This window comes from Cyprinus carpio, chromosome A2, assembly GCF_018340385.1.
Source record: "Cyprinus carpio isolate SPL01 chromosome A2, ASM1834038v1, whole genome shotgun sequence".
NCBI lineage: Eukaryota > Metazoa > Chordata > Actinopteri > Cypriniformes > Cyprinidae > Cyprinus > Cyprinus carpio.
Window position 1 is genome coordinate 10,320,291 of NC_056573.1, and position 9,283 is coordinate 10,329,573.

The 9,283-nt window shown below is 33.7% G+C and overlaps 1 protein-coding gene across 1 annotated transcript; it reads left to right on the forward strand.

The window, feature by feature from the left end:
* The first annotated feature begins 478 nt into the window (after positions 1–478).
* LOC109053545 (olfactomedin-like protein 2B) lies at positions 479–7,834 on the forward strand. The gene is made up of 8 exons (XM_042771919.1): positions 479–888; positions 1,596–1,862; positions 2,203–2,310; positions 3,610–3,762; positions 4,193–4,382; positions 5,325–5,747; positions 5,849–6,025; positions 6,916–7,834. The coding sequence occupies exons 1-8, from the start codon at positions 745–747 to the stop codon at positions 7,512–7,514; spliced, it is 2,061 nt and encodes a 686-aa protein (XP_042627853.1). The 5' UTR covers positions 479–744; the 3' UTR covers positions 7,515–7,834.
* The last annotated feature ends 1,449 nt before the right edge of the window (positions 7,835–9,283 follow it).

Here is a 9,283-nt window from a genome sequence, read left to right on the forward strand (position 1 = left end):
TTGAGGACCTGCAATTAATTAAATTGGCAGTAGATGGCGTAAAAGCTCTGCTTCAGAGGCAGCTTCTTCGGTGTTATGAGAGTTTTATTCAGTAAATTATGTCTTTATATATTCTTTATTTTTTTTATTTTATTTTTTTTTTTATAAACAATTACTGAATTTATCTAAAACCTCTAGAGAATTATTTCATAAGACATGTTGCCATAATTAATTTCCCAAGAAATGATTTTGAATACTTTGTATGAACATGGTATTTTGTTTACATTTACACCTGTGCGTTTTTTATTATTAATAATAATAATAATAATAATAATCATCATCATCATCATCATTTTTATTATTAAATAATGTGTAATCTTTGTAACACGTTTATTTATTGTGGAGCAGTAAAGCGTGGGTTTGTGTCATTGATCTAATGGCAGAACTCCTCCCTGTTTTTAGGTTCCTCCCCACCGACTTGAAGCAAACCTTTCAAATGTCCATTCATCACCCGCAATCCAACACACGGGTCTTCTTTCCGTCTGTAGAAATCATAAGCAACTGCTTTCACCAAACCTAGGACCTTTTCGACTTCATCAGGGACACTTTACATATTAATTAATTTATTGTCTATTGATTGACATATGAAAGTACATAGGTTACATAAAGAGTAGCCTAATTGCATTTTTGTCTGCGACGAAAACAAAACACTTAACCTTTACTTACTAAAAATTAGCAACTCTTCTTGTCTGATCAAATTGCATAATGGAATTATTGTTTTTTATTTTTTGCTGTGGTGCATTTTGTTTGACACGAGCCAATGTGATGGAGCAACAGACTGCTGACAATATAGACAACCGTTCAACTCTAGAAGATGAAATGGACAATCAAGAAAACATCTTAACACAGGTAATTTTTCTTGATTAAAAATTAAATGATGATTACATGGACATCAGTATGAGAGTGTATTTTGTATTATTATTATTATTATTATTATTATTATTATTGAAAAGTATTATTATTGTTGAAATTCTATGTAAATATTAAATTATATAAAGTTATTTCTGAGCCCCCCAAAAATATGTAGTAGTAATAATAATAATAATAATAATAATAATAATAATAATAATAATAATAATAATGTGTTCGATTATTTACATTTCTATGTAATAGGCTATATAAGTTATATAAGGTGGGTTTTCACCACACAGTAAAAAATAAAAACCTTTCCGACTCAAAATTTTCTAGAGACTGGTTACATCTAAATTTTTCAATTGGCCTAATTGAATTTATGAAATTAAATTCACACTAATTTAGTTTGGCCAACTGAAAATTTAGATGTGATCAGTCAATAGAAAAATTTTAGTTGGAGAGGTCTTACATTTTTTTTTTAGTGCAAAAATAATTCATAAAATATGTATGTAAATCTAATAATATCTATAAGCCAGTATTTTAAACTTTAATTAGGGTTGATACACACACACACACACACACACACACACACACACACACACACACACACACACACACACACACACACACACACACACACACACACATATATGAATATATATGAAAATGATTTCCTTATTCACTGTCATTATTTACTCCAATAGCTCATTGGGGACTATGATAAAGTTAAGACTCTGTCTGAGGGCTCAGACTGTCAGTGCAAGTGTGTAGTAAGGCCTCTGAGCAGGAGTGCATGCAAGCGCATTGAAGAGGGCCATGCCAAGGCTGAGGACTTCTACACAGTGGAGACGGTCACTGCAGGACCTAGATGTAAGAAGTGTGCCTGCATCGCCCCTCCCTCTGCCCTAAATCCCTGTGAGGGAGACTTCAGGTTTAAGAAGCTGCAAGAGGCTGGACAGGATGATGTAAAGGTAAAGAGTTTTGAAGGGTTCATGGGGAGACAGAGACAAGATTCATGCACTGATGTTGAAAGAAGATTCTTAATAATACTGGATAAGTTATAAAACCAGACTTGTACTATTACATTTGCTGACTTGTTTTAGACTTAAACAAATTAGTCAATATTATAAAAACTTCTACTAAGCCACTCTGTTAGCTCAGTCTATTAACTCAGTTACTTTCTATAAATTTTGTAAATGAAAAAAAAAAAAAAAAAAAAAAAAAAAATATATATATATATATATATATATATATATATATATATATTAATTTCTTAATATATATATATTTATTTATATCTTGATGTTTCAGCTCTCAACCATAATGGACCTGCTAGAGGGAGCATTTTATGGGATGGACTTGTTAAAGCTTCACTCTATCACAACAAAACTTCTGGAACGGGTTGATACTATAGAGAAAGTGAGTGCAATATTGATACTTGTTTTCAGAAATATTAGCATATAAAAACGTTTGTGAACTATAAACTAGGGCTGCACAATTATGACAAAAATCATAATTGTCGATTGTTCCCTTGAAATTGTAATTACAATTATTAATTACGATTGTCACAATTTACATTGAATGATATTTATACCATTGTTTGATGCAACGGCATGCCATATTTTTATTTGAAAATAAACAAGCCGAAAACACTCTAACTGAAAAACTTTTAGTGCTTTTTTATAGTATTAAGCCTCAAATGTCAACTATACAGTACATCGGATTGGTTCTTCTTTAAATTATAAAAAAGTAAAAATATGAATGGTATTATAATGTTATACTAAAACTAAAATTTAAATAATGGTATAAACCCTTAAATTAACATGTAGAAAGAAAAAACGCACCTTAAGCGTGCAGAATAACATAAGGGGACTATGAACTATTAATTGCTGCTTTGAGCAATTATGTAATTGTGGCATCAGTAATTGTAATCTTGATTAGAAATTCGATTAATAGTGCAGCCCTATTTTATGTAGTTGTTGTGTGAGTAGTTGTGTTTTTTATTATATATTGGTTTTATGGTTATGTGGTAAATTTAATTTATAAATGTACATGCACACACACACACACACACACACACATATATATATATACACCCTTAAAAATAAAAGCTCTTTATTGCCATCCATAGTTCCATTATCCATGGAATATATTGCATTAAAGTTTTTTTTTTTTTTTTTTTTATTAAGAATTCTTTATGGACAAAGGTTATTTTCTTTATGGACTTAGGAATTGTACACAAAAATTTCTTTAAGAAACCCAAAATGGTTTAATAAATAAACATTAATAATTCAATTAATCAATCAATTAATATAGATGTTTTATTAATCTTAATTTTTTTTTTTTTTTTTTTTTGTAGGAGTGTATATACCCACACTTTTTGACACAGTATAATTTGGTATCATTTAGAGCCTCCTTTTCCACATTAGCACCATCACAGGAAGACCAATCCAGTCATGGTATAAATATATATTTATATATATATATATATATATATATATATATATATATATATATATATATATTATATATATATATACAATCCAGTCATGGTATATATATATATATATTTATATATATATAAATTCAGTATTACCATGGCAACAGAAATCACTGTCTGCTTTCAAATGTTGCCACTGAACAAAGTAGAATTGAGTTAAGGTGGTTAGGCGGAACTGCCACCCATGGACCTCTATTGTGTTTACATTATCCTTACAGTCGTTTTCCAGAAACCTGACAAAAGAGAAAGTGAGCGTGAAAGGTGAAAAAGTGCAAGGGAAGGGCAACCAACGGCAAGAGAAGAAGAAACGTCTCAGCGTGCTGGAGCCCTCACTGCAGAAGAATGCGGCAGCTGCTTTTGCTCACACTGAGGTACAGATACAGACACACTAGCTCAATCCATTAGAAATGCCTTTATAGGCTCATATTAGTCTCACTTCACACAGATGACAACTGCCAACATATATGCACAAATACACACTGCAAATGTCATCTACATTACCACCAGTACCAAACTCTGCCCAGTGGAAACAGTGGTCAAATTTACTGTTCCAGAGAGTCTGGAAGACATGTCAGTAGAGAAATAATTAATCAAAGCCATGCAACTTTCCCACAACATGCTCAAGTCATTAATACACCACAAATTCCCCTTCATCTCATTCAGGACATTTATGCAGCCACAAAGTGGGCGATTTGGAAAGAGACAATTAATGCTTCTTTTTTGATACAGTAATTTGAATCAGGTTAATCACATACATTTGTGAAGATTTAACTGATAATTCCACTGTTTCTTTCTGGCCAGAGGAAATACGAGGAGAAGTTTGTTGGAAGTCAGGGCTCTAGTAAACCTGTGCTGAAAAGAAGCAACTCTGAGCGTCAGGAGGAGAAGCATAAACCTGCAAAGACCAAAGCAGGTCCCAATGGCATGACCATCAAAAGCATGACCTTCTACAAGGCCAACACAATGGAGGACAGCGAAGGGGAAGAGCACAGTGAGTGTCCGACCGCTCATTTTACTGTAGAATGACTAGAATTACAGCTTTTGTGGTTGCAGCTCTTATGGATGTCAGCGGAAAAAAATACTGAGAAGGATCAACAACATGTTCCTTTGTTTAGGGTTAAAGTTTAGTATGAAAAATGTTGAGAAGCTAAATGCAAGTTATCATCACTTATTATCATTACACAGTGACCATTTTTTCAGCAACCTTGGTTCCAGAAGTATTTTCCCCGTTTATTTTATCTATAGGGATTTTAAAAAAACACAATATTTGATTTAAAATACAATTTAATTTAAAACAAAAAGTTATATGAAAATGGGGGGTGGGGTGTATTACTTAACATTTGCTTAAATTAACTACATTCCCATAATGCACTGTAAATGACAAAATCAAATTATACAATATACAGCTATTCATTTATAGTCAACAGTACATTTCATTTTTATTTATGTACTATTGCATATAATACATTACTGTATTTTAATATTTTTTTAAAGAAGTCTCTAATATCTTCAGCAAGTCTGCAGTTATTTGATCCAAAATATACTAGTTTTGAAAAAAATATATTAGTCTAAAAAATACTAGTCTTCGTTGTCACATCTTTTAGAAATCATTGCTGATTTGGTGCCCAAGAGACATTTCTTATTATTTTAAATGTTGAAAACCATTGTGCTGCTTAATATTTTTGTTGAAACTTGATATTTTTTCAGAATTCTTTGATGAATAGAAAGTAGCATTTATTTGAAAAAGGAATCCTTTGAAAAATAGCAAATGTTTTACTGCCAATTTAATGTGTTTTGGCTGAATATAAATATTAATTTAAAGAATGTAAATTACTCTGACATAGTCAGCAGCATTTTCAGGTTATAGGTGAAACTGTACAAACAAGAGTAGGCTGAGGTTAAACTAAGCAGTTTGTGTTTGTTCTCTCCATAGCCACAGCAGCACATGAGGTTGTGAGTAGTGATGGCTCGGTGGATTTAATAATTGAAGACCAGCTCCATAAGCAAGAGCCGTCTGCATCCGTTACAAGACCTGGAACCGCTGCGACAGTGACCCAGACACCATCACCGACCCTCAACACACAGAATAGAGACCCTACTGCTGCAAACATGCCAAATGTAACAAGACAAACTAAAGAAGAGAAGTCAAGCACAATTACAACAGCAAGGGCAATCCTGCCAACCTCAATCCCTTTAACTACCATGATGTCACCAAGCACCAATGCAGCAACCGCAACTCCTCTTGTAGTACCACAGCTGGCCAGTGTTACAGCACCTGCAAAAAAATCCAAACTTAGCTGGGATGAAGCTACAACTCAAACAAGCACACAGCCTCCAAAGAAGAGCAAAGAACAAGGTAAGCTTGATTCCACATCAGGTTTGGAAGAAAATAAACTTAAAAGAGTTTAGAGGGGCTGTGATATATAGATGCTTCTCTTCTGGTTTTGTTGTTTACAGGGATCTGCAAGGACACATTAGCAAGCATTGCTGATCCTGTTACACACAACACATATGGCAAAAATGAAGGTGCGTGGATGAAAGACCCAAAGGGCAATGGAAAAGTTATATATGTGACTGACTACTACTATGGAAACAAGCTTCTGGAATTCCGTGATATGGACTCCTTTAAACAAGGTACATGTAATGTTTTTTTTTTTAAGAGGATATTTTTTCAGCAACCTTTATATTATTACAGTTTGATTCTGTTTTTTAAAGACTGTTTGGAAACCATAACTGTACAAAATAATAACAAATATGCATATACACTGCCATTCAAAAGCTCCGGGTTAGTACTTTTTTTTTTTAAATCAGTACTTTTATTCAGCATGGACACATTAAATTGATCAAAAGTGACAGTAAAGACACTTATAGTGTTACAAAACATTTTTACTTCACATAAATGCTGTTCATCAAACAATGATGAAAAAAAATGCATCATAGTTTCCAAGAAAATATTAAGCCATTTTCAACATAGATAATAATTAGACATGATTAATAAATGATTTCTGAAGTATCATGTGACACTGAAGACTGGAGTAATGATGCTGAAAATTCAGCTTTACCATCACAGAAATAAATTATATTTCAGAATATATTCAAATAGAAAGCTGTTATTTTAAATTGTAAAAATGTTTCATAGTATTGCTGTTTTTACTGTATTTTGGATCAAATTAATGGACCCTTGATGAGCATTAGCGACTTTCAAAAACATAAAAAAATTCTTACAGACCCCAAACTTATGATCGGTTGTGTAGTTTTCTGGAGGGGGTCTCATATGTCTCATATAAAAACATACATCTTACAGATAATATCTGAATAATTTTGGTTAGTAGTTACAATATAAAAAAACAATTGTTCAATTTTGGAGACAACATGTCATACTTATTTTTCTCACATATCATGAATGAGTCTTTATACTTGCAAATATACAGCTACTTTTATATTTTATGAAGGAGGTCCCTTGCAGGAGCATCATGAGCAGCCCCTGCAGTATATGACATTTGTTCCTCTTCTTTTTCTCACAGGGCAGTTTAGCAACTCCTACAAACTCCCATATAACTGGATCGGCACTGGGCATGTGGTCTATGGTGGCTCTTTCTTTTACAATAGAGCCTTTTCTCGTGATGTAATCAGGTTTGATCTTCGTCTCCGTTATGTAGCAGCCTGGACCACCCTTCATGATGCAGTATTAGAGGAGGAGGAGGCTCCCTGGAGTTGGGGAGGACATTCAGACTTTGACTTTGGCGTGGATGAGAGCGGGTTATGGTTAGTGTACCCAGCTCTGGATGAAGAGGGATTTCACCAGGAAGTGATCATCCTGAGCAAGCTCCGACCTTCTGACTTACAGAAAGAGAAGAACTGGAGGACAGGCCTAAGGAGGAACTACTATGGAAACTGCTTCATCATCTGTGGTGTTCTGTACGCTGTCGACAGTTTCCAACACACGCAGGCCAATATTTCCTATGCATTTGACACGCATACACACACCCAGATGATTCCCCGCCTCCCTTTTGTAAACAACTACACCTACACCACACAAATTGACTACAATCCTAAGGAACGTATGCTATATGCATGGGACAATGGCCATCAGGTGACCTACGATGTGATATTTGCTTATTAACGGTAATTTAAACACTTTATTAAAGTACTGCGTGCAGCACTTTGTGTATAAAATAGTCAAATTATTATGTGTCTAAGTGGGTTGTAGATCAGTCTACATGACAAATATTTTTATAGATATTTCATTATGCCTTTAATTTTGTCTTTTTGTCTGTTTGCATGTCTTTTGTATTTGTTTTTTAGTGGATGTTTATTGATCTCAAAGGGGTAAAAAAATATGGTTGAGCTATTCATGACAAGGTTCTCACTGCTTATATGAAGTGTAAATGTATGATGTATATAATGTAATTAAAAATAAACCTTATAGCAAGCTCCTCTAAACCTGTGGAGTGTCATTGCTTTAGCTTCTTTTAAGGTCAACATAAAACGTCATTAGCAACTAATTTAACTTCCATAAAATGGCATACTCTAAAATGAAACGAGATACTCAAAACGAGGGGAAAAAAGTAAATTTCCCTTAGAAACTGACTGGATTATCAAAGATAAAAAATCTGAGGGATTTGTGATGCCGAATGAAATCCTTCCAGACCATGAATTGTGCATTAAATATTGTGCATTGTTCCTAAGGACTGGTCGATGCTATACTTCAGAATATATATGCTGTTAGCAGACTCTACTGTATATCCACTTTCTTGCCTTTCTCCTCAGAAAAAAAAAACAAGCTGAGAAAGAGGAATGATCTTGACAGCACCTTGTGGAATTGACAAAAAATATCACCATTACAAAGCACTACTGTTTTTACAATACCAAAATTTCAGTAGTTGGTATGAATGGCAGTAAAATTTAACAAATTTTCTGTACAAATTTGGGTATGAAAGCAAAAACTGTTGGAAATTTTATTAAACAGTTAACAGTTCATTTCAAAATTGGTACCAAGTACTGTTCCTTTGACAACACTATAAATTTTCAAAGATGCAAACATATAGTGGGGAGAAATAGTAACTTACATGTTTATTCTGGTACCCTTATTTGACCAGACCATGTATATTATATATTATATATTGTATGTGTTATATATTATATTAAAGGGTTAGTTCACCAAAAAATTTAATTATATCATTAATTAGTCACCCTCATTTCGTTTCAAACCCGTAAGAGCTTCGTTCATCTTCGGAACACAAATTAAGATATATTTGATGGAATCTGAGAGCTGTCTGACCCTGCATAGACAGCAACGCAACTGAAATGTTCCCAAGTCCAGAAACGTAGCAAGGAGATCTGTAAAATAATCCATGTGACATCAGTGGTTTATCCGCAATTATACGAAGCTACAAGAATACTTTTTGTGCACAAAAAAAAACAAAAAACGATTTTATTCAACAATTTGTCTCCTCCGCATTACCTTGGTGCAATTTTGGAGAATATCTGCTGGACGTATGGTGTTCTGTGCCAGCTGCTTCACAATGAATCTGTTTCCTGTTGTTGTGATTTGATCTGAACGGAAATAGCGTATCGGCGTGACGCAGCTGACATTATTTTACAGATCTCCTTGCTACTATTCTGGACTTGGGAACATTTCAGTTGCATTGCTGTCTATGCAGGGTCAGACAGCTCTCAGATTCCATCAAAAATATCTTAATTTGTGTTCTGAAGATGAACGAAGGTCTTACGGGTTTGAAACGAAATGAGGGTGACTAATTAATGATAATGTGGCTGTCCCATAGACTGCCAAGTAAATTACACTGTCAAGGTCCATAAAAGGTATGAAAGTCATCGTCTGAATATTCCATCTGCCATCAGACGTGCAATCTGGGTTATATGAAGCAACAG

Bases quoted from the DNA above. Each gene is read 5' to 3' on its own strand.
- LOC109053545 (XM_042771919.1), top strand. From the start codon at position 745: ATGGAATTATTGTTTTTTATTTTTTGCTGTGGTGCATTTTGTTTGACA. The intron at 2,311-3,609 runs GTGAGTGCAATA...TTATCCTTACAG, and splicing joins GGGTTGATACTATAGAGAAA to TCGTTTTCCAGAAACCTGAC. The intron at 3,763-4,192 runs GTACAGATACAG...CTTTCTGGCCAG, and splicing joins CTGCTTTTGCTCACACTGAG to AGGAAATACGAGGAGAAGTT.